General features: G+C 39.4%; 1 protein-coding gene across 2 annotated transcripts in view; it reads right to left on the bottom strand.

Annotated features, from left to right (window-relative positions):
• Positions 1-9,594: 9,594 nt before the first annotated feature.
• LMAN1 (lectin, mannose binding 1) overlaps positions 9,595-25,065 on the bottom strand; it is a 34,418-nt gene continuing 18,947 nt past the window's right edge. The window contains exons 8-13 of one of the 2 annotated variants that reach the window (XM_084628214.1): positions 24,371-24,503; positions 21,497-21,690; positions 21,303-21,373; positions 13,348-13,516; positions 11,619-11,740; positions 9,595-11,093 (exon numbers count right to left, since the gene is read on the bottom strand). In XM_084628214.1, coding sequence (XP_084484340.1) covers positions 11,057-11,093; positions 11,619-11,740; positions 13,348-13,516; positions 21,303-21,373; positions 21,497-21,690; positions 24,371-24,503 — 726 coding nt within the window. In that variant the 3' untranslated portion in view covers positions 9,595-11,056. The remainder of the gene's footprint in view (positions 11,094-11,618; positions 11,741-13,347; positions 13,517-21,302; positions 21,374-21,496; positions 21,691-24,370; positions 24,504-25,065) is intronic. The other variant, XM_084628215.1, reaches the window with a different exon arrangement.

Genomic DNA, 25,065 nt, shown 5'->3' on the forward strand with positions numbered 1-25,065 from the left:
AAAAGAAATTTTTTTTTTCTTTGGGCTGGGTAAGCAGTTTTCCAAGTAGTTGGAGGTTTTTTGCTTTAATTTGGGCCCAGAGCAGAGACAAGGGAATTGTCTTTTTCTGTAGGCTGACAATCACTATCAGAGAATAGGTATTCTATTCCAGCACAGCAAAATTTTACAGCCAAGTTTTGTTTGTTTATTTCTAAACCTCGGGTGTAAAGTTAGTTAAAAACAGAGAGGTTAGAATGGCCAAATCCTCAGCTCGACTACAGCTGGAATTAGCCAAATTTCAGGCTGAGGAAAAACAAAGGGAACATGAAAGACAGATAGAACTCATGCGGCTGAAGGAGGAGGAGAAGGAAAAAGAGAGGAAGCATGTGGAGGAGATGGAGAGGATAAAGGCCCAGCAGAATATACCAACAAACCCTAGCAATCCTTCTCCAGGTACCACTTCCCATCCCAGAAGGTTCCCCACCTACAAGGCAGGTGATGATACTGAGGCCTTCTTAGAAAACTTCGAAAGGGCCTGCCTTGGGTACAACATCTCTACTGACCAATACATGGTAGAGCTGAGGCCGCAGCTCAGTGGACCCTTAGCTGAGGTGGCAGCTGAAATGCCTAAAGAACACATGAACAAGTATGAACTGTTTAAATCCAAGGCGAGAGTCAGAATGGGGATAACACCCGAGCAGTCTCGTCGGAGGTTCAGAGCCCTAAGGTGGAAACCAGACATGTCATTTACCCGACATGCCTACCACATTGTAAAACATTGGGATGCCTGGATATCAGGAGCAAGTGTTGAATCTCCAGTAAATTTGCCCTTCCTAATGCAAATGGAACAATTCTTAGAGGGTGTTCCTGAGGAAATAGAAAGATACATCCTAGATGGGAAACCCAAAACTGTAATTGAGGCAGGAGAGATTGGAGCCAGATGGGTGGAGGTGGCAGAGAAGAAGAAAACTGGTCGCAGTTGGAGCGGAGACCAGAAGGGACCACCCCAGACCACACCCTATTACCGGGGGCCGCCCAAAGCCCCACCTACCTCCCAAAGAACCTTCCAGACCCCTTATCGTCCCACCACCCCGTTCTCCAGCAACCCTCCTCGCCCCAGTGACCCGTCAGCTGGACGATGTTTTAAGTGTAACGAGCTGGGGCATGTAAAGGCCAACTGCCCCAAGAACCCCAACAGATTACAGTTCATTGCACCGGAATCACACCAGAGGTCCACAGGCCCAGATACCTCCCAGATACCCTTGGAGCGGAGGGAAACTGTGAGTGTGGGTGGGAAGAAGGTCACCGCGTGGAGGGACACCGGAGCACAAGTGTCAGCTATCCATGCTTCCTTAGTGGACCCCAATTTAATCAACCCAGAGATCCAAGTGACGATTCAACCCTTCAAGTCCAACTCTTTCAATTTGCCTACAGCCAAGTTGCCTGTCCAGTACAAGGGCTGGTCAGGAATGTGGACTTTTGCAGTCTATGATGATTATCCCATCCCCATGCTGTTGGGGGAAGACTTGGCCAATCATGTGAAGCAGGCCAAGAGGGTGGGAATGGTCACCCGCAACCAGGCTAAACAAGCCGTGAGGCCTAGCTCTGTTCCGGAAACTTCTATCAGGACCCAGTCAGAGGTGATGGACCTGGACCCCAGGCCAATGTCTGCAACAGCAGTAGTGGATCCAGTCCCAGAGACCCAGACGGAACCAGTCCCAGAACCGGAACCAGCCGAACAACCAACACCAGACCCCGTGTCAGCACTGAATCCAGTACTTGCAACCTCAACACCAGAGGGCCCCACCGAACCTGAACTGGCAGCAGCCGATAACCCTACACAAGAGGCTCAGCCGGAGCCTGAATCCCAACATAGTGCACCAGCGGAGAGCGGTTCACAGTCAACAGAAACAGCTCCATCCCCTATATCGCTTCCAGAGGGACCAAGCCTAGGTCCACAATCCCATGAGGAACTGATGTCTCCAGCATCAAGGGAACAGTTCCAGACCGAACAGGAAGCAGATGAAAGCCTCCAGAGAGCTTGGACGGCGGCACGGAGCAACCCACCGCCTCTCAGCTCTTCTAATCGATCCAGGTTTGTTGTAGAAAGAGGACTTTTATACAAGGAAACTCTTTCTGGGGGACACCAGGAAGACTGGCATCCTCAGAGACAGTTGGTAGTTCCAACTAAATACCGGGCCAAGCTCTTGAGCTTAGCCCATGATCACCCTAGTGGCCATGCTGGGGTGAACAGGACCAAAGACCGTTTGGGGGGGTCATTCCACTGGGAGGGAATGGGCAAGGATGTTTCTACCTATGTCCAGTCTTGTGAGGTGTGCCAAAGAGTGGGAAAACCCCAAGACCAGGTCAAAGCTCCTCTCCAGCCACTCCCCATCATTAAAGTTCCATTTCAGCGAGTAGCTGTGGATATTCTGGGTCCTTTTCCGAAAAAGACACCCAGAGGAAAGCAGTACATACTGACTTTCATGGATTTTGCCACCCGATGGCCGGAAGCAGTAGCTCTAAGCAACACCAGGGCTAAAAGTGTGTGCCAGGCACTAGCAGACATTTTTGCCAGGGTAGGTTGGCCCTCCGACATCCTCACAGATGCAGGGACTAATTTCCTGGCAGGAACTATGAAAAACCTTTGGGAAGCTCATGGGGTAAATCACTTGGTTGCCACTCCTTACCATCATCAAACAAATGGCATGGTGGAGAAGTTTAATGGAACTTTGGGGGCCCTGATACGTAAATTCGTAAATGAGCACTCCAATGATTGGGACCTAGTATTGCAGCAGTTGCTCTTTGCCTACAGAGCTGTACCACATCCCAGTTTAGGGTTTTCCCCATTTGAACTTGTATATGGCCGTGAGGTTAAGAGGCCATTGCAGTTGGTGAAGCAGCAATGGGAGGGATTTACACCTTCTCCAGGAACTAACATTCTGGACTTTGTAACCAACCTACAAAACACCCTCCGAACCTCTTTAGCCCTTGCTAGAGAAAACTTACAGGATGCTCAAAAAGAGCAAAAAGCCTGGTATGATAAACATGCCAGAGAGCGTTCCTTCAAAGTAGGAGACCAGGTCATGGTCTTAAAGGCGCTCCAGGCCCATAAAATGGAAGCATCGTGGGAAGGGCCATTCGTGGTCCAGGAGCGCCTGGGAGCTGTTAATTATCTCATAGCATTCCCCACCTCCAACCGAAAGCCTAAGGTGTATCATATTAATTCTCTAAAGCCCTTTTATTCCAGAGAATTAAAGGTTTGTCAGTTTACAGCCCAGGGAGGAGACGACGCTGAGTGGCCTGAAGGTGTCTACTACGAAGGGAAATGTGCTGGTGGTGTGGAAGAGGTGAACCTCTCCATGACCCTTGGGCGTATGCAGCGACAGCAGATCCAGGAGCTGTGCACTAGCTACGCGCCAACGTTCTCAGCCACCCCAGGACTGACTGAACGGGCATACCACTCCATTGACACAGGTAATGCTCACCCAATTAGGGTCCAACCTTACCGGGTGTCTCCTCAAGCTAAAACTGCTATAGAACGGGAGATCCAGGATATGTTACAGATGGGGGTAATCCGCCCCTCTGAAAGTGCATGGGCATCTCCAGTGGTTCTAGTTCCCAAACCAGATGGGGAAATACGTTTTTGCGTGGACTACCGTAAGCTAAATGCTGTAACTCGCCCAGACAACTATCCCATGCCACGCACAGATGAACTATTAGAGAAACTGGGAAGGGCCCAGTTCATCTCTACCTTGGACTTAACCAAGGGGTACTGGCAGGTACCGCTAGATGAATCTGCCAAGGAAAGGTCAGCCTTCATCACACATCTCGGGCTGTATGAATTTAATGTACTCCCTTTCGGGCTGCGAAATGCACCCGCCACTTTCCAAAGACTTGTAGATGGTCTCCTAGCGGGATTAGGAGAATATGCAGTCGCCTACCTTGACGATGTGGCCATATTTTCGGATTCCTGGGCAGACCACCTGGAACATCTACAAAAAGTCCTTGAGCGCATAAGGGAGGCAGGACTAACTGTTAAGGCTAAGAAGTGTCAAATAGGCCTAAACAGAGTGACTTACCTTGGACACCAGGTGGGTCAAGGAACTATCAGCCCCCTACAGGCCAAAGTGGATGCTATCCAAAAGTGGCCTGTCCCAAAGTCAAAGAAACAGGTTCAATCCTTCTTAGGCTTGGCCGGTTATTACAGACGATTTGTACCGCACTACAGCCAAATCGCTGCCCCACTGACAGACCTAACCAAAAAGAAACAGCCAAATGCTGTTCAGTGGACCGGAAAGTGTCAGAAGGCCTTTAACAAGCTTAAAGCGACACTCATGTCTGACCCTGTACTAAGGGCCCCAGACTTTGACAAACCGTTCCTAGTAACCACAGATGCATCCGAGCGTGGTGTGGGAGCAGTTTTAATGCAGAAAGGACCTGATCAAGAATTCCACCCTGTAGTGTTTCTCAGCAAAAAACTGTCTGAGAGGGAAAGCAACTGGTCAGTCACTGAAAAAGAATGTTATGCCATTGTCTACGCTCTGGAAAAGCTACGCCCATATGTTTGGGGACGGCGTTTCCACCTGCAAACCGACCATGCTGCACTAAAGTGGCTTCACACCGTCAAAGAAACTAACAGAAAACTTCTTCGGTGGAGTTTAGCTCTCCAAGATTTTGATTTCGACATCCAACACATCTCAGGAGCTTCTAACAAAGTGGCTGATGCACTCTCCCGTGAAAGTTTCCCAGAATCAACTAGTTAAAATCGTCCTTGAGATGTGGAAAATATTGTTAGTCTTTATGTACTTGGTAGTATATTTAGAGATGCATGTGTCTTATTAACTCTGTTTTCCTAGAGCTCCAGGAAGAAATCCCAGCCAGTGTTTCACCCTAGCTGAGATTTGGGGGGCGTGTCATAAATATAAAGGGAAGGGTAAACCCCTTTGAAATCCCTCCTGGCCAGGGGAAAGCTCCTCTCACCTGTAAAGGGTTAAGAAGCTAAAGGTAACCTCGCTGGCACCTGACCAAAATGACCAATGAGGAGACAAGATACTTTCAAAAGCTGGGAGGAGGGAGAGAAACAAAGGGTTTGTGTGGCTGTCTGTAGTCGTCTTGGCCGGGGACAGAACAGGAATGGAGTCTTAGAACTTTTAGTAAGTAATCTAGCTAGGTATGTGTTAGATTATGATTTCTTTAAATGGCTGAGAAAAGAATTGTGCTGAATAGAATAACTATTTCTGTCTGTGTATCTTTTTTGTAACTTAAGGTTTTGCCTAGAGGGGTTCTCTATGTTTTTGAATCTAATTACCCTGTAAGATATATACCATCCTGATTTTACAGGGGGGATTTCTTTATTTCTATTTACTTCTATTTTTTATTAAAAGTCTTCTTGTAAAACACTGAATGCTTTTTCATTGTTCTCAGATCCAAGGGTCTGGGTCTGTAGTCACCTAGGCAAATTGGTGAGGCTTTTTACCAAACCTTGTCCAGGAAGTGGGGTGCAAGGTTTTGGGAAGTATTTTGGGGGGAAGGACGCGTCCAAACAGCTCTTCCCCAGTAACCAGTATTAGTTTGGTGGTGGTAGCGGCCATTCCAAGGATAACGGGGGTAATATTTTGTACCTTGGGGAAGTTTTAACCTAAGCTGGTAAGGATAAGCTTAGGAGGTTTTTCATGCAGGTCCCCACATCTGTACCCTAGAGTTCAGAGTGGGGGAGGAACCGTGACAGCAGGTTTATACTAATATAACTACATCCCACACTATGGAGGTTTGTACTATTTTATCCATAGACATAACTGTATATGTATAGAGGAAGCAGTACAACTTTCTAGTGCAGAAGAGGTCTTTGACTTTGACAGAATGAAACAGCAGAGAGGTGCGAACTATTCCAGCTTCTCTTTAAAAGATGTTTGTTATGAAGCTCAATGAAAACACTTCTAGGGCCAAAATTGTCAACTTAGATGCACGACTGTGTGTGAATTAAACATAAGCTTTAATCTTATTTATTCTACCTAACAGGCAGTAATACCACCCTGCATCATTCTCCTTACCTCGTATCTTAAATAAGACAGACAAGTAACTCATATCACTTATACTAATGTCATGGCAGTGGAGTTACACTGGTTTAAGTTGCATCCGATGAAGTGAGCTGTAGCTCACGAAATCTTATGCTCAAATAAATTGGTTAGTCTCTAAGGGGCCACAAGTCCTCCTTTTCTTTTTGCGGATACAGACTAACATGGCTGCTACCCTGAAACTGGTTTAAGTGAATGCAGAAATCAGGAACTAAATGTTTAGCTGATACAGAAAGGCCATATTGAATCCTAAACTTGTGTGTAACCCTACTACTGTAATCAGTGGCAGATCTGAAGTAGATTGAGAGTAGTCAAACACTAAGATTTGTAGCTATAGCTAACAGAATATGATAAAAAGGATATTCATTCCTTTCCACAAAATGAATTGATGCGAGAGTTAGTGTAGTTAATCCTCATTGTAAGCATTTTGCATTATTAAACCAAGAGACAAATCAATGGAATCTTAGTCCCCAGGCCAATGAGCACGAAGGACTCGATACAGTGAAATGCTGATCATGAGTGTAAATTAAAGGCACTGAGCCCCAATCCCAGAAAGCATCCAATCTCTGCTAAGCAGCAACAGCAGTTAGAGAATTTTTACAGTTTGCCTGCCCAGGAAATTTTCTAAAGTTATGCAACATGACACCATGAGAAACAGATTGAAGATTTTTGTTTTTAAAAGTGACTTCATTGACTGCTATACAGTAACTCCTCACTTAACATTGTCCCAGTTAACGTGATGATGTTTCTGATCAATTAGAGAACATACTTGTTTAAAGTTGTGCAGTGCTCCCTTATAATGTTGTTTGGCAGCCGCCTGCTTTGTACACTGCTTGCAGGAAGAGCAGCCCATTGGAGCTAGCTGGTGGGGGCTTGGAACCAGGGTGGACCAGTAGCCCCTCTATCAGCTCCCTGCTTTCCTAATTCTCTGTGTCGCGGCCACACAGCAGGCTATCAATTGCCAGCAGTTCAGGTGTCCCTCCTCTCACTGCCTTGTGCTGCTCCTGTCCTCTGCCTTGGAGCTGCTGCCGAGAGCCTCCTGCTTGCTGCGCAGGGGGTGGGAAGAGGGGTGCTGATGTCGGGGTGTCCCTCTCCCCCCGCTCCTGACCCCATCTCCACAATGCAGAGGGGTGGGGACAGGACAGGGCTCAGGATGGAGGGAGCTTGCTGGCAGCAGCTGCTGTCTCAACTTGTTGAATCTACTTAAGAAGGCAGTGTACTTAGAGTGGTGTCAGCCTACTTAAAGAGGCAAAGCAACTCTCTCTCTCACACATACACACAGGCCTGGTCTACGGGGCGGGGGGAGGACAAGAGACGAGGAGGGAAGTTAAGTCGGTTTAAGTTAAGCAACTTCAGCTACAAAAATAGCATAGCTTAAGTCGACGTACTTAGAGCTACTTACTGCGGTGTCTTCACTGTGGTAGGTTGACTGCTGCTGCTCCCCTGTCGACTCTGCCTATGCTTCTTGCTCCAGTGGAGTACTGGAGTTGACGGGAGAGTGCTTGGTGTTCGATTTATCGTGTCTTCACTAGACGCGATAAATCGACCCCCGCTGGATTGATCACTTTGGAGGTAAGTGTAGACATGCACACACACCCTCCCACCCCTGGCACTTTGGAAAGTGGAGAGTGGTGCACTCCAGTGGGATAGCGTGGGCTCATCCGCGTGGGTTCAGTTTCCGCAGGGAAGTTTGCAGCCACTGCCATGCCTCTATTATGTCTCCTTCCTCCATTCCTGCTGCTTTGTAGAGTTTGAGGTTACATTAACGATGTGTTAACCCTTGAGGACTCAGCCGAGTGCTAGTTCATCGTTTAGCAGCAAGGCATTCCCTGGGAAATATCCCACCCTCTGACTCCACCACCTCAACCAAGCTTCACAATCATCATTGCTGTGTACAGAATTAAATTATTTGTTTAAAACTTACACACACACACACAGTCTTGTGCGTCAAAAAAAATTCCCTGGAACCTCTCCCATTTACATTAATTCTTATGGGGAAATTGGATTCACTTATCATTTTGCTTAAAATAGCATTTTTCAGGAACATAACTACAACGTTAAGTGAGGAGTTACTGTACCAAATTCAGAGGGAAAAAGTTTACTAAAATATGAATCTTTATTCAAATAAGGTTATGTTCTTCACTTCCAAAACAACAGATGGACAACCTTTTCAGTGTTACAGTAATTGATACATCAATACAAGTCAAAGTCTCTCAAACAGGAAACAGTCAATTTAAATAACAGTGATTTTCCATTTTGCTTAAAGGGCTCAGATGACTAATTACTGTACTTGTCACCAATGTGTTGAGATTCTCTCTCCATTTCAAAATTTAGTTTTATGTGCCATTTATTCTGCTATGCTCAATTTTAAGACTCAGACGAGGCTAATTTGCCCCTCAAACTTAAAATTAGACTCCTTTTTTTTTCATCTCTCTAAGACTCAACTGTTATTTGAAAAAAGCAAGTGTGTTTGTACACAACATTGCAACACTTAGTGGCACTAATGAAACAGTATTTTAGCTAACAAGATAGTCTGATGAAAAAGCCACAATTCAAAGTCATGGTAGGAACGAGAGTAAAGTCAAGTAGTTACCAAGATGTTTTATAGTTTCCACCCCTCCAGCAAGTAGCAAGGATAGCCTATGAATTATTGTTTCATTGCTAGAATTAGGTACAATCACCTTTTGAAAATTACACATTTTGGGCCTTCTGTTTCCACAGAAGTCAATGGCAAACTGCTACTGTTTCCCATGGGATCAGGTCCACCCGCAGCATAAATGCATTTTAATTTAACATGATAGTGTAGACATAATTTTAGACAGTGAGCTAATTCTGAAACAAGTTGCCTCCAGTGTTTTCCTCTTCCCAACACAAGATACAATACCACTGGTTGCTTCAACATTTTAATTTTCAAATTGAATAAGTCATAGTTGGAGAGATTCACAAAATGGAGAAACAAGAATGTATTAATTGGAAGATCTCTTTAAGAGCTGTACATCATTTTACCAAATTTATTCTGGAAAGTATATCTCATATGGTCCTACTCTTTCAGCAGAACATACTAACTATTTACCTATCATGAAAGTGGGGTTTTTTGTTTGTTTGACCACGTTCCAGTGCCAGAGGTGAGAGAAATAATACTGTGCATTGTTGGAAAGATAATGAACTACAATACAACAATCTGATAAAACACTGGCATTTTCTTCATTAATTTATTTTAGTCCAAGGCACCTGTAAATACTTACTGGGGTGAGAGAAGAGAGCAAATTAATTACTGCCTTGTGTTACTATAGGCTATAACAAGGGTTCTGCCATTGCCTTGTCTTTATCTATCTAGATCAGTTTGGGGCAGTAGTTTCTCCTATCCATACAGTAAATAAAGCCTCCCCATAATTTAAGTAAATTTATTAAACTATACCATTTATAGTGTATCACATATTTTAGCTATACAAATAGGTATGGAAAGGATCTAATCACACTTTATTGGTAGAGCACAGACACCCACATTTATAGGATAGTTTAATTTAAGTAACAAAAATATATTGCATAGATTTATTATTTTTCCAAATTCTCAGGCACAATACTAACAAACAGTTTTTCATGACACTGAACTTGACAGCATGTGTTGCCTCCTCCAAAGGAGTCAAAGTTGCATACATTAAGTTCTAGACAATTTCTGCACATATCAAGTCCAACACATTCTGTCATAAAAACTGAACAGTTGCAATGTCCAGTTTTCATCATGTGCCTTGCAGAAACTTAGAAATACTTTTAACTCTGTAGGAGAGCTACTCAAGAACAGATTACTATGGATATGTAAACAAAGTAGAGTGAATCCTTTTCTTATTACTAATTTGAGCATCTGTTCCATTTTGTCCCTGAAGCAAGTGTTCACATGATAAACAGTATTGAACAATCTTCAAATCCATCAGACTGAACACTTAGTTAACTTACACAATACTGGTTCAGTAAGAGTTGCTGGAGTAACAACAGCAAAACACATCTGAGGCAACGGCTCGTGAGGAAGTAGGAAACGTGTCCGCAAAACTCCTAGCTTTCAACACTTACTATGTAAAATATTAAGCAGTCTCTCCACTGTGATATTTCGATTAGAGTCATGAAACCACTTATAAAAATAAAGGCATTTGTCAGTCTAAATATGCCCTTATCTCAATTGGAGTTTAAGAAATATCAGCAATATTATCTCTTTGTCAGAGAGGTTCCATTCATCACTTTATAAAATTACGGTCAGTCATGAAACTACTATAACCCTAACAATCCCCACACAACTGCTTAAAAGGACCTCTACTCTATTAGAAGGTATTGTTTTCTCCCATTGTCTCCAAAGAGACAAGCCTTTGTTTGCTTGTTCTGCATAGAGAGCCTTTGTTCTATGCTCCAGCAGCTACTGGTCAGACTGTTATTAAAAGCCTTTGTCTTTCAGGGTCCACACATTACCAAGTTATTTCTACAGACTCTTGTGAAATTTAGATCTACAAGCCACTAAATCATTACCAAACTGAAATCCAAATGAAAAATAAAAGATTTATAACAATGCTTTTTCCCCCAAATTAGAGGAATGCAATTTTTTATTTAAAAGAAATCTCGTATGTCAGGATGCTTAAATATATTTTTCTGCACAAATCATTGGACGTGAAATACTCAGCAATAGCAACTGGACCTCTATACCCCAATTCTCTACCTTGGAAACTTATTATAAAACAATAGGAGTATCATGGTCAAGTCCAAGTATCTACCAGAAACATTAAAAAAAAAAAAAAGTAAGGTCCACAGTTTTCCTTTGTACTTTCTCCATTTCTCCAAGGGCTGTTTTTAACCACAGTATTAATGTTTTAAACAAGAACTTATTTTGTTTAACAAAAATTCAATAATTTACAATATTGAAGCATTTTCAACACTAGAATTTCCCTCATTTACAGACTTATGTAATATTCTGTGCATACATACTGCAGGCATATACACACAAAAGGAACAGATCATCAAAAGAACTTTTTGGCTGCTGCTTCTTGCTGACTCCTAAAAAAAAAAAAAAAAGGGCAGAAGATAATGCACGAAGAACTTAGTACATCTCATTACGTGAGAAGGCTACTCATTGTTTTTCCAATAAAGCTTCAATTACATCGCAAGCATGGCACCATCAGGGACATCAGATTGGTTAACAGAACATTCAACCCAAAATTTAGGTTTTATAAAAAACAACCCCCCCCCCCCCAAAAAAACCCATATTTTAGAAAACCAAGCCCAGTGCATAAAAAAAGTGTTAGTGTATTTTGAGAAAGTTTAATTGAAATAGTTAAAAAGATTGCTCTGCCATGTTTGAGTTTAACAATGTAGCACTGTGCTAAGGGATATATACAACAAAAAGAGGAAAGCTGAATATGCTATTTTAATTTGTCAGCCTGGACAAATAAATAGTTTGTGCCAATATATAATAAAAATTTTTTAAAAATCTAACTTAATAATACAAGTTTATTTTGAAAAAAATGAATATGGTCACTTTAACTGTACTCAAAACTATCAATCTTTTAAAGAGTAACTTACCTGTACATGATATAACCGATGAACAACACTGTTTGAACTGCTACAAAAATGAAGAAGTGAGTTGTAGACAGGCATGATGGAAACGGTGGTAATTCTGGACACTTTGGTTTCTCATTTGATGGCTAGAAAGCAAAAATTTGTTAAGATAATGCAGAAAGATGCCAATTGAATTTTTAAGACTGCTATTTTAAAAAACAACATTTTCAAAAGAAAGTTGCACGTACAGGTTTATAGAAAGAACAGGGGAAGTGAAGGAGTATGTGGGTAGGAGACTCAAGATGTAACTGTGTTTTTATTTTTGTGTACGAGAGCTGACAGACTGAAGTTACTTAGAGGCTGGGAGTGTGAGGATACATTTTTAGTTAAGCACCCCAGACATAATAATTTCTTGCAGGACTCATAAGTCATTTGAGCGCAACAGTGGTGAAGGGGCCTTGAATTATCTAATCTGGACACAGAGTAGCAGCCGTGTTAGTCTGTATCCGCAAAAAGAAAAGGAGGACTTGTGGCACCTTAGAGACGAACAGATTTATTTGAGCATATCTGGACTGTAGTTGGGAAGCTCTGAATGCCTGAGCTATATACAAAATACTCTCCATGTTAAAGCACACCAGCATGCTTGGACTTTCCTCGCAGCAATAGGGGCAGCTGCGAAGTCTGCAGATGATGTTATTACTGAAGCACATGCTGAAGCCAGTTACTTATGGTTTTAGAAATTGGTGAAAAGAAAAATAATGTGCCATTGTTAGGGGAACACATCAGGTTGTGGGACAAAAGGTACCAACCTTTTCTTTCAGTTTTTCGGAAATTCCAAGAGTTTTTGCTTTGTAAATACAGAAGTTAAATATGGCATAGCCAAAAAATATTTGAGATACATTTACTCAGAATGCATCTCAGGCCTGTTACCAAAGACAGGACCTGTCTATTATGGATGGAGCTCTGCTAAATACATTAGATGGACAAATAGGAAATTATTTGAATCAACGTTCCCAGTTTACAAAGAAAACATTGCATCACTAAACAAAAACAAAAAAACCCAAAAAACACACACCACCAGGACTGAGTGATTCCAAAGGTTACAAGTTTCAGGCTACTATATAGGTAAATATTCAAACAGCCATACTAAAGCAACTAATATGCAGTATTTCACAGCAATTCCCACACAGCTTCTTACAGCTGGGTTTTTAAACTATTGCAGCTCTTGCTTTGCAAGTATGATAAAAATAGTGTATGTGCCCCCATGCACTGACAGGTACCTTTATAATAAAACGGTTTTTCTAATTATTAAGCATTAGCTATAACAATTACTGTAGGTCCTCTTCACGCAATTAGGAAAAAAAATTAGCGTATTCTGAGGAATTACCTTCTAATTGGTCACAACATTTATTTTTGATCAGATTCTGAACAATGTTTGTATTTGAGTGTGCAATTAGCACAACAGCAGACACGGAGAACTCTGCATGCTCAAATGGGCAGTTGTGCATTTAACTGGCCATTATATTAATTCAAGAATTGCATGCACATTATAAATGTGATTTCAAGTTAAGGCAGTTAAAAACCTCATGCCTTTTATGCCTCTTATCAAAACACTGATCATGCAGTTAAGGCAAAACAGTTTCAGTAGAGCAGCTTAATGAAAGATTAATTGATCAGTAAATTACATGCTGGCTTTTCCCAACATTTCAGTAACAGCCATATGCTGAATTTCTGCAGCCAGTACGCAAATTACCATATTTCGCTGTACTAAATGCTCAATGTCCCTCTTTACTATATGAAGATGCTCTTTGATGTCATTGAAGTGCTGAGTTGTTTCATAGAGTCCTCCTGCAGAGCCAGGGTGCTGAACTCCACTGACCAACCTCAGAGTGTCACCCATGGAATTTCTGAAAACAAAAAGACTGGTCTCATTTCCTGAAAAATTCCCTTTTGCATACATGCTATAATTATAACCTATTAAGATTAGTTTCAATTTAACATCTTACAAACAAAGGTAGGGCACTTTTTTTTTTTTATAGCTTCCATGAATATCTATGAAGAAGCACTTACTTTTTCAAAATACCGATTTTAAAACTTGCATTCAGCAGAAGAATCTCAATTTTGTAGAGTGCAACATGTCCCAAAGCTATTGTAAAAGCAAAATCAGCTCTATGATGAATATTCTTTCGCTAAGCATCTGCTTTGGCTTATTTTTTTTGATGAAGTCTCAAACAAAATGTTCTGAATCTGTGGATCTGACCAAAGCTTTAGGATAAACATGGTATAATGCTATCTTTTAAGGAAACTAAAAGCTGTTCCAAAAAAAATAATGCAGTCATGTAAGAAATAAAGAAGAGGCTTTAGGGATAAGAAAAGATTTAGGGCCATCCATGTTCCATGATTACCTTTTACATGAGAAACTCATTTCCCCATATACACTGCTGTAATACTTAATGTGTTCACATGAATTCATTTTGTTGTTACAATAAATCAAATTAAATCCACAAAAAGTTGAAACTCCATAACTAATATAAACTAATCAATGAGGAAAACATGCATGCTCCTCTATCAATATGTTCATGTAATTTTTCCCTATTGTGATGCTTCTTTTCAGTTGCAAAGAGGATTAAAGTCTACAGCTAAAACATTTACCATGTGAATGTTAATCCCTTCATTATTAACAGAATAATCAAAATTTATATCTTGGATTTAATTTACTTTAAACTTTACATTTTGTTCAGACAAGACAGCTTGACAACTAACTTCATCCAATGGTCTGTGACTCAACTTCCAACTAAAAACTCAAGTCATTTGGCTTGGATGTTTACCATTGTTGTACTGCAGTTACCAACGTGTATAATTCCACACACTACAAAGACAAACCATTTTTATACATTCTTTAAAATTCAAAATAGAATTACGTTTATTGTAAGAGCTACAGAGGTGAAAGCAAAGATCAAGTTTCGCTGATAGTGTTTGATCATCTATAAACGTAATGGTTAATTTAAGTAATTTTAAATTAATAGTTATAATACAAATTAATGAACTTTAAACACCGCCTAACCTTTGCATTAATTATCAGTCACATTGTTAAACTAAGCATCTGAATTTCAAGATCGGTCTTTTTATTTTTGGAATTCTGTAAGGGGAAAAAAATGTGAAAAGTATAAGTATCCAAAAGGTAACAGGACAATGCACCATACATATCTACAAGCACTACACCACAAATATACTATTTATCACTGCAGATTCTGTGAGTGGCTTTGGTTGTAGTAGTATTTGTATTGTTAAACCACAGCTCACTAGAGGTTTCTCCCTCCATTGTGATTGCAGTGAAGTGAATTTAGATCATTTGGTGGGGAGGATTCTTAACTTGATCAGTACTGTATATCCTGCGCTAACACTCATCTCAGTTTTACCCCAGACATAACCAGTATTGAGTTAATAAGAAGCACTCAAGTTATTTAATTACTAACCATACTGGTATAATATTTAGATATGACTAGGCTAAAAATCTATTTGTTTCTTTCAGTTACTAATATAGAAATACTCTTCTTTTCACGAGCAGACAATTAGATTTTCATCTATTTCTTGAATTTGGTTACTATCCCTAGTTTCTTTATGAGGCTCAGGGGAAAAAAAAAAAAAACAACATGCTAGATTTTTATTCATTATTAGGTACATTTCTCCTCGGTACAGCTTTTCAAGAATTCTACTTTTCTTCTCCACCAGTCTTCTTAAATGACAAAACTCAGGAATCCCCTTTTCATTTCAGGTTTCTCACAAAAAGACAAGAAAATAATTTAACATAAGAAGTGTCTCTCTCCACAGTACTCTGTTTAAAAGCTATTAAAGAAAAAGTGAGTTTTAAGAACACAGTTACAGTCTGCTGCTCTTCCTGGTTAAATCTCAAATTTAGAATGGGTAATTCCAGGAGATTTACTTCACAATAAGCAAAATATTGTCAGTCATAAGTTACTGCAGGACTTTTGGTATTTACCAAAAATAAGTTCCTATTCTGAACACAATTCAAAATGTAACAGGAGAAAGAGGGGTTTACCTTCTGAAGTCATTTTCCTTTTGCCAGCCACTGCTAACAACACTAGTCAAAATGGCCATACAAACAGCTCTCAGTCTTTCTGTATTTTTCCTCTTCAACAGTCAGAAATACAACTAGGCTTGGCAGAATTCATTTATTTTTAAGCATTTTTATTTTAATCTATTTAAGTTTTCACAGTTGAGGGAAATTATGGTGATCAGGCAAAAGGGGTGACAATTTAATGACAGCAGATATTGAGATTTGAACAGTTAAAGCTTTATAGCTATTAAAACACAAATTGTCATCATCACCTGTCAAAATATACAAATATGCTTAAATCAAGTTCTCAAGCAGCATTTCTCACTTAGCCTATATGTAAATTTCAATCATTGATGGAAATATTTTTTCACCAGTTTGTGTGTATGGTAAAATTGTCGTTTAAAGACATTTACCTATAAAAATCTAATCTTTCCAAGACTAAATAAACATTGAATGTGACAAATTATACACATGCTAAAAAAGATTAGTGAACTTTTCATCCAATGTTTTTTTCCCCACACAGTTTTCTTTTTATCATCACTGTATCTGAAGTCAATTTGTGAAAGCGGGCCTTTGTTTGAATTACTTTTACAACTCTTTTTCTGGAACAGACGGCATATATTTGAGAAATAATTTTGCTTGTAATCTAAGCCATGCAAGCTATACTCAACAGCTATAGTGACCTCCACCTAATAAACACTTGTTATAATGAAATCTGTACCAATACAGTACATTGGTTTTTGTAATAATTTCTGTCCATTATATATGGAATGACTTTATGGCAGCAGGTGTTCTAACTCTCTAAATCAACTGACTTCTAGCACTAAGAATACAGGATGGGGTTAGATTAAAAAAAAGACAAAATTAACTATGATCCATTTTTGTTATTAAAAGAAAATATTAAGTTCTCTAAATAAATGTGGGCCATGTCAAATTTAAATTATGTTGCTCCTACAAAGACAACATGCCATTTGTTGCTATTGTCTACACTGGCAAGGATTCTTCTGTAATCAGATGATTAAGAAATCTACAAATCTTGACATGAAAATTACTTTGACAATAAGTCCTTTTCCTCCAGGGATGACCAATAAAGCAACAGTGGGCTGTTCATTTTTGTTATTTCCTTATCTATAACAAGACATTACTTTAATCTAAGCAGAAAATATTAAGATGTTACGCAAATGCATACCTAATAAATAGTCACTGAAAGGGCAGACTACAATGTTAACAAGAAAATCTAATTTACTTGCTTGGCATAAGGATTGGTCAAGAATATTAAAATAAAAGCTTTCCTGGAAGAACAAGAGTGAAAATGGAAGTACTCTAATCTTCGTTCTACAAAAAAACCTGACCTACTTAGATGAATTACAAGATGTTTCTCTTGAACTATTAATACTATAAAATACAATTGTTTATAATTATAGCATAAAATTGCCTGCAAAAATTTTACAAAAAATTATTAATTTAACTTGTGAATACAAAGTTAAAGGAATTAAATTATACAATTGTGAAACATTTTGAATACAATGTATAAACATGCCTTTCAGAAAATTCCCAATATTAAAATCTATTAGTTTTATTAATACTTAAGCTACAAGCCACTACCAAAGAACAAAGTTTACAAAAGGTTCAAATAAGAGTACATGTGTGCCAATATACAACTGGGAGCAAAGATTTTTAAACATGCATTATTTGGGTCCCTCTCAATCTCGCCTGGTGAAGTGTTCCACTCTTTATAAATAGTCACTGGAGTAGGGATTTGAACCTGGGTCCCTCACATCCGAGGTAAGTGCCCTAACAGGCTACAGAGTAATTCTTACTCTCTTTTCCTGGCCAAGAGACAACTGTAATTCACGGTAGAAATTCACTGTCACTCATGACATTGAACAGTCACTGGACCAGAGAAAGACAGAATGACTATAGCACAGGAGTTAGGGCACTGACCTAGGATGTGGGAGACTTAAGTTCAAGTCCCTACCCCAAATGAGCTTTTTTATAAAAAGTAGATCATCTTCAACAGAACAGACTGAGAAAGATCCATATCAGAATATCCCATAGCCCAATGGCTAGGACAACACCCCCACCCCCCAGTGTGGGAGACCCAGTTTTAAATCCCTTCTCCACATCAGGCAGAGGTGGAGAAATAGAACCTCGGCCTCCCAAATCCCAGGGGAGTACCTTACCCACTGGGATAAAGGTTATAAAGAAGGCAATTGTCCTCCTCTGCCATTTTCTGACATTTAGTTTTGAAATTTTTATGGTTTTTTTGGTTCAGTCGAAACTATTGGTCAAACTCAATACAAATAGTTTTGAGTCTACCAAAACTGTATTTTTCAGCAAATAAACTATTTGCTGAAATATTTTTGCCCTGCTCTACCTCTAATGTCATTAATTGTGCTACACAAAAGACATTTTGGTGTATTAATTGATAGATCCATTCTTTTCAATGACTTGCCACATTCATTTCTAAAATGATAAATATCTGAACAGGTTAAATGAATACAAACATATATACATGCTGAAATGCACGATGCATCTATTTTGAAGTGCAGTTTCTGAAAGGCAAATGTTTTTCTGACTGCGAGATTGTTAAATGTTTCTCCCACCAAAATCCAGGAGATTGTAAGAAACACATTAATACCATGACATAACATGAAGAACTCAGGAAATCTCAAGTTACAGTTAACATTTCTGTATTTAATGTGCAGCTTGGCATCAGATATTGTATGAGAGAGCACTATGATTAGAGGTAATTACGGTTGATATTTTCCTAACTTTTTGCATTATAAACACAGTACAAGGTTTATTTTTCTTGTATAGGATTTCTTTGCTCTTTAGGCCAGAATTTTCAGAAGGGCCCAGTGCACAGAACTGGAGCCAGGTTTTCAAGAGTTAAGATACATTTTTCCAAAAGTGCTCAACACCCAGGAGCTCTGACTCACAAGAGGTTCTGGACTATTTTGAAAATCCAGCCCCAATTGAGAGCGCTCAGTCTGTGTTCCCTCTAACGTACACGCCTGCGCGGCTGCACAGGAGCCCATCGACTGCACACCTGATGAGGAGAGCCATGCAGCCACAGGGGCCTGGAGAGGAGAGAGGGGTGGGGGGAGTAGAGGGGGAGTTTAGGGTGCCTCTCCCGTGGCCCCAGAGCTGCTGCGGCAGGGAGAGGCGCCTCTCCCACGGCCCTGGTCCAGGGACTGCTGCAGCAGGGAGAGGCCTCTCTCCCTGCTGCAGCCCCAGAGCCCATATCCCAAACCCCTCATTCCCAGCCCCAGCCCAGAGCCCCCTCTGACACGCCGAACCTCTCGGTCCCACCCCTGCCACACATCACCTCCTTTTGGTGCACATAAAATCCATTCCACGCATGGATGGAGAAAATCAGAGGGAACGTTGCGCTCAGTACTTTTTCAAGTCTGGTCCTTGAACTCTCATTCCAGTGAAGTCAATGGGAAACTGACTTAAGCAGGAGCAGGACTGGGCCCGGGCCCTCAGTGGGATACTAAATATTTGTTTTTAAATATAGAGGTTTGGGGAGTGTCCAAACACAAAGGACAATGATACAAGACTTACAGAGATTTGAGTAGTCTGTGAGACTAATAATGCAAATAACTAAAAAAATTTTCTGTGGGATGCAAACGCAAAGACAGACTACAGATCAAGGTGGAGCCGTTTAGATATCATAACAACCAGGAAAGGGATCATCTCAACTACTCATTGTGGTAAGGAGTTATGCTTCTTCACTTCATCTAAAAACGTGTTTTTCTTCTCTCTCTCTCTCTCACATACACACACACACCCCCAGAAGTAATTCAAGCAGAGTTGCTTCACTCAAAACAAGTGATCAAATGAAGTTATATGGCAAAAAAGAGCATGAAGTTAGAATCATAGAATATCAGGGTTGGAAGGTACCTCAGGAGGTCATCTAGTCTGACCCCCTGCTCAAAGCAGGACCAATCCCCAACTAATAAAGTTAGTAGGTATAACATACAGCTAGATATCTTTAAGCAAGAGGAATGGTAAAGCAGAGCAATAAAGGTTAGATACACTTAGAGAGAGAGGTCCAACTGATCTAATCATAATAATTTTTGATGTACATACTGAAGAAAAATACACTTTTAACTGAATGGTAACTTCATAAATTTTAATATTTGAATGTAAAAGTTCAGAACTTTTGAATAGTGCTAGTCGATGGCCCTGGAAAGCTAACTTCCTTAACATAACTTGTTTGACACTAACACATATACTGGAAATATTTAATTTCACGTGTTTGCTCCTGGCATGAAAAACACCAATGCCTGGCAGAAAATGCTTTTTTAGAAGCCAGAATTCACTAATGCAGTGGTTTTCAACCTTTTTCCAATTTGTGAACTCCTAACAAATTTTAAATACAGGTGTGGACCCCTTTGAAAATCTTAAACAGTCTGCATACCCCAGGAGTCCGCGGACCACAGGTTGAAAGTCACTGCACTAACGTTAGTCTTTTGAGATAGTTACATTGCTTACAATATCTTCTCATGATGAGGTACAAACCTGAGTTCAAAAAAGGATTAGATAAACGCAGGAAGGATAAGTCCATCAATGGTGATTAGCCATGATAGTCGGGGACACATATGTTCTGTTTGTCCCTTAAGATCTGGTCTACACGATACACCACTACGCTGCTCGTGAAAAATCCAGACCCATGAGCGATGTAGTTATGCCAACCTAACCTCCCACGTAGACAGCATTATTTCATGGGGAAAGCAGTAATCTGAAGTGATACAATATTAATAGTGTGAACAAAGAATTTCTGTTTTTACAATGTCCAGAGCCAAATTCAAGAGGCTACAAGATTGGAGAAATATCAGCCAAATAAAAAGTTGCCTACTTTTCAATAAACTATTATTATAGAACCATCAACTAAACACAGTTAGTCTGGGTTTTAAGCTACTATGATACAAACAGTAATTTTAGGTGGTGACGGGAAGATTAGAGAAAAGAATGTCTTTCAGCTTGTTTACTGTGTGCATTTTATATGCAGGGAAGAAGAGCTTTGTATAATCAAGGAAAGGAGATGATTCCTTAAGTCCATGAAGGATCTTGCTGTGGCCAAGATAATTTGCCTAGGAAGCACAAATGCTATTAAAATATTTTCTATACCATTCCTCAAAAGTCACTTTCACTGTTTCCCCTTCACAGTCAGTTTCCCAGTTTGCGTAGTTCCTTTTCCACAATGAAACAGAGAAGAAGCTTACTCTTTTAAGAGCAAAAAACACAGGAAAATTAGATTGTAAAAACAGAAAAATTGACAGAGGCAAGTGCAGTAACCTGAAACCTTTTTAAAAAATTGACTAGACTGCCAGCTGTGTCGTCCCTTTAATCTCATATTGTCAGAGTAACATCTGAAATCTTAATCCTTCATTTACGTATGTATGTAAGAGACATCTGAAGAGGCTCACTTAACTACTATCTGTACACGAAGGTCCCTCTAGACTCATGTACAAATTTTTCAGATTTGAGTTTGCCCGGACCTACATTGGTTTAAATAAGAAAGAATTAAAATGAAGTAAAAAATGGAGTTAGACCTTTGTAAAACCAGTGTAAGAGATCTGAATCAGGTCTTCAACAAGACACTAAGGACACACGCTTACCTCATTTCATTCACTTGTCTGAGGACCTCCTCTTGAGTTTTCACAATAGTGTCAAGCTCTTGTTGGGAGACCTGAAAAAACAAACCACAAAAATGGTCAATGCCAGAGTACAGTGCTATGCATGTAGAAAAAAGTAAACTGATTACATGATTGAATTCATGTCAACATATTAATGACATGGATTTTGAGTTCACCTGTCCTTGTTGGCCTGGAATACCAGCTCCTCTTTTGGCAATCTCTTCTGTTACTGCAGACACATATCTCCTCTGCTCATCGAGAATCATGTCCAACTGCCTATTAAGCTGCTTGATTTCAAGATGAATTCGATTCTGCCCTTCAAAGATTTGTCTCAATTCACGATCACTTACAGTTTCATAGAAATCATCCGCTAACAAAACAAAAATAAGTAGATTATAGTTCCCCATTTTCAGATAGTCAAATATGTGCATGCATATTCATATGCCATAGACTGTCATTTCACCTCAGCCCCAAAAAACACCCAGGGATTACGAGTACACTCATTTTTGCATTTATATTAATACCTGCAGCACCTCAAGACCCCAGCCTAGGATTAGAGCCCCTTTTTATTAGCAGTGATTATCAATGATTTTTTTTTTATTTAAATCAGATTTTTTTGATAAGTTTTTTCCTCAAAAAGTGTTTTATCTAAAGATAGCTTTAATTAAGTTACATTATAGCTCAAAGATATCTCATCAGGGAATAGGGATTATAAACTCTAATTCTATAGTATGAGACAATATATTCATGTAATGTTTAAGAAAAGTTTTGTAAATGAGTTCCAATAGTTCATGGATTAGGGACCCAATCTTTTGAGGTTCCAGGGGCTTCTATATAGATTTAGGTTAATCTTTCTATCTACCCAATGGGACTCAGTGCTCAGTCTAGAGGATACCAACAGAGATGCTTAGGTTTGCAGTTCTCAAACTGTGGATTTGTGTCTCCAGAGGTAACATTCTTGTTAACAGCAAAAATGTTGTTAAATAAATAAATAAAAATAAATATACAGAGGTGAGAAATAACAGACCTCAACTCTATTGTCCCTCTGCAAATTTGTGTACACAGAGTCAATCCCTTATCTCTCTCTAAAAGTGCAAAGTTTCAGAAAGTTCAGTGAATAGAAGATTGTTGGGGGTGGAATAAATCTGGACAAGGAGAAAAATCTGGAGATAAATGTGAGAAGCGAGGGACATATGCTTGTTTTGTTAAAATACTGTATGTTTGCTGTTGAAGAAAAAAAATCCAGAACACTTAACATTATTGTTTTAGCTAAATAAAACAATTTAAATGACTGTCTGGTTATGTTCTCCTCCTAATACAGCATGGCAAGAAAATGCTGCAAATATTAATGATTAACCTGTTGAACTGGAGATAGTTCACCTCCCAATGACTTCATACATATCTGCTTCAATTACCTTTGGTAAATGAAATAATCATTCATTTTCTGATATAGCTGTAAAACTAATCTGAAAAGCTTTCAAAATAAATCACTGTTTAAAAATGTATAGTGTGTACCTTCTAAAAATAAAACCTACATCTATCTCTGAGTTGTGAAGAATATGTATTATGGTTATAACCACCAACAAGGATGCACTTTTATGTAGGAAACCATGATTAAATCACGTCTTCCTGACTAGTGATTTAAATCATGATTTAATTCCATTTGATTTAAATCAAATCCACCCTGTGTATTAGTCACAGTAAAAAAACAAAACCCAAACCAAAGACAGTCACTGCTTCAGAAAGCTCAAGCTGCGATTCAGACAATGAGCAAGAAGGACAAGGTAATAATATGGACAGCGAAGTTCACGTAAACTAGTAGTCATAGTGGCCTCAGTAATCACCAGCCTAACCACTGTCCATCAGGAGAGATTTGAAGGAATAATCGTAAAAGTACATTTTAAAGGAGAAATCTGAGATAAAGAGGACTCTTTCCAAATTTTGACAGGAGTTCTTCTCAAGCAACGTGGGAATGGGAGAAAAGCAGTCAATCAAAACCAGCATTAAGTAGCAAAGCAAAAGCTGAAGTCAACTGTGAATCTGATTTGAAAGGCAAGTTGAGGCTAAAATGGTAGATGGTCATAAAGTGAAGACAAGAAGCTTGAGTTTGATACAGTGGGAAAGCGGGTGTCAGTGGAGGAATGCAAACTGGGGGGCAGGGTGGTCATATGACTGGACAGAACAGATGATCCTAGCAGCAGACCTGGTATAGCTAAAATTTTCTAAACTGGGTGCCTAAATCCATATTTAGGCATCTAAATATAAATGACCTGAATTTAAGACCAGCTCACTCTCAAATCTCATTTAAGTCCCTGGGAGCTACATGTGAAGGATCCTAAATATGGGTTTAGGAGCCTACTGTTAGGTACTTATATTTTAAATACCATGACATTAATAATTTGGTAATCCTATTTATTAGAGGTATGGTATACAATATACTTAGGCCATACCTCAGGGTTAGATTTGAAAGTTAACATGAGTTACTGGTATTTTTAAATATTTCAGTGCTAGTTATTTCTGCAGAGTTGAAGTTAACGGGACTCAAATATCTGCTTGAAGTTAAACATATGATCAAAGGCTTTACTGAATTGGGATGGACTGTTGAATTAGGGCCTTAACCACCAACACATCACAGACAGAAAGCGGATCCACAGAAAACATTTGCCTGGCTCTTTACTTTCAGATCAGCAGAAGAGGTTAGTTTTCTCAATGCATGTTCAAGAAACTGTCAAACTTTTTTCCCAGCCCTTTAAAAAGCCACTTGTCCACCCATCACCCCACAGACTTCTATTTGCTCCCTCAGTTACAAAGGAACATCATACATGTCTGTTAATATTTCAGCAATCCCTTGGCATAGAGAAGTCCAACGAACTTCTGGATATAGTAATTGACATAAAGGGAGTTGAGGGATCTCAGAATTTATGGGACTTGGCCCCAGTTCTAAATACAGTGGCACAGCTAAGGTAATTGTGAACATGCATATGCATATGCATCTTCAAGTTTAATAACGTGTTTTCCCTGACAATTAATAATTTGTTAATTTAACTTGCCTGGTTGCCCTTGCATGTCAGGATGATCCTTCTGAAATTCTTCCTTCTTTTTATCTAGCTCTTGTTGAAAATGCTCAAACTCCTCTTGATATTTCTCTTTATCCTGTTCAGGAATTTCTGCATCTGGGATAGGCTTTAAAACAATTTTTAAAAGCAAGATATTACTAGAAATCCTCAAAATTTTCAGTCTTCTTTCCAACAAATCTCATCTCCCAGGGGCTCTCTTGTCAAGATTTATTCACATTCCGAGGCAAAACAAACATGCTTCAATGCTCATACTACTTGCTAGAAGATCTAAAACTTATGGAAACACATACTTCAGAGTGTAAAGTTGATATTATAAGAGACTACGCATCCCTATTGTGATTCCTACCATTTTAAATTTTTCCTACTGTGTTTGTGGGAATTTTTTTTTCAGTTAGAAACATCAGAACTTTCAACTGAGAGAGACAGACAGACATTGTGAACAAATACTACAGTACAAAACAAGAGCCATGCGAAGTAGAAAGTGAAACTGGTGAAGCATTTTCCAGAGAAGAGAAATAGTGAAAATTTTAAAAATGTATTTTTCACTATTAATATAAATATGACAAAATGGGTATATTTTGTTTTTAAAGCTATGCAATTTAATTCAGTGCCCTTTTAAAGTGTCTAGTCTAAGATTTTTTCCACATTTTACTATTCAGATGTTATAC

This window comes from Lepidochelys olivacea (assembly GCF_965140295.1).
Source record: "Lepidochelys olivacea isolate rLepOli2 genome assembly, chromosome: 5".
Classification (NCBI taxonomy): domain Eukaryota; kingdom Metazoa; phylum Chordata; order Testudines; family Cheloniidae; genus Lepidochelys; species Lepidochelys olivacea.